At 61.6% G+C, this 821-nt stretch overlaps 1 protein-coding gene across 1 annotated transcript in view; it reads left to right on the top strand.

Annotated features, from left to right (window-relative positions):
• LOC103810088 (chymotrypsinogen 2-like) overlaps positions 1-815 on the top strand; it is a gene marked incomplete at both ends in the record, with an annotated part of 1,482 nt that extends 667 nt beyond the window's left edge. Inside the window, 2 exons of the mRNA XM_009082973.1 lie at positions 163-343; positions 693-815. Of these exons, the coding sequence (XP_009081221.1) occupies positions 163-343; positions 693-815 (304 nt within the window). The remainder of the gene's footprint in view (positions 1-162; positions 344-692) is intronic.
• Between the last annotated feature and the right edge of the window lie 6 nt (positions 816-821).

The raw sequence follows: 821 nt of genomic DNA, 5'->3' as shown, positions 1-821 counted from the left end.
TCCCAGGGCTAGGCTCTGCAACTCAGGCCCCCTGCCAGCACGGGTCCCACGACAGCATTCCCTGGAATGCCCAGCAGTCCGTGGGGTCCCCAGCAGTCCCTGTGGAGTGCCCAGCACTCTGCTGAGGGGTGCAGGCATTGAGAGCGGTGCTGCCTGCTCCAGGTCTTCAAGAACCCCAAGTTCAACATGCTGACCATCCACGACGACATCACCCTGATCAAACTGGCCACTCCAGCCCTGCTGTCGGACCGTGTGTCCCCTGTCTGCCTGCCCAAGGCCACCGACGAATTCGACGGAGGCATGACCTGTGTCACCACTGGCTGGGGGCTCACTGACTCTAGCGGTACAGCACTTTCTGGTCCCCATCCCTGTCCTCATCTCCATCCCAGTTCTCCTCCCTGTCCCCTGCCTCAGCCCTGTCTCAAATCCTCGTCCCCATCTGAACCCCAGTGCCCATCCCAATCTCCCAGCCACATCCCCCTCTGAATCTGAATCCCCATCCCAATCCCCTATCCTCGTACTCGACCCTATCTCCTTTCCACATCTCCATTCCCAATCCCCAACCCTGACTCATTCCTCTCCCCATCTCTATCCCCATTCCCAATCCCTGTCCTCCTCCTCGCCCTCCGTGTCCCGTTCCTCACACCCGTTCCTGCTCTGGTCGTGGCACTGACGCCCCTCGCTCCCCGCAGCCTCTCACACACCAGCAATCCTGCAGCAGGTGGCTCTGCCCCTGCTCACCAACGCCCAGTGCAAGGAGTTCTGGGGCTTCCGCATCCGCGACGTGATGGTCTGCGCTGGCGCCGATGGAGCTTCCTCCT

This window comes from Acanthisitta chloris, unplaced genomic scaffold (genome assembly GCF_000695815.1).
Source record: "Acanthisitta chloris isolate BGI_N310 unplaced genomic scaffold, ASM69581v1 scaffold14199, whole genome shotgun sequence".
Classification (NCBI taxonomy): domain Eukaryota; kingdom Metazoa; phylum Chordata; class Aves; order Passeriformes; family Acanthisittidae; genus Acanthisitta; species Acanthisitta chloris.
Note: the sequence above shows the minus strand (reverse complement) of the source record. Positions and strands in the feature narration are given on the sequence as shown.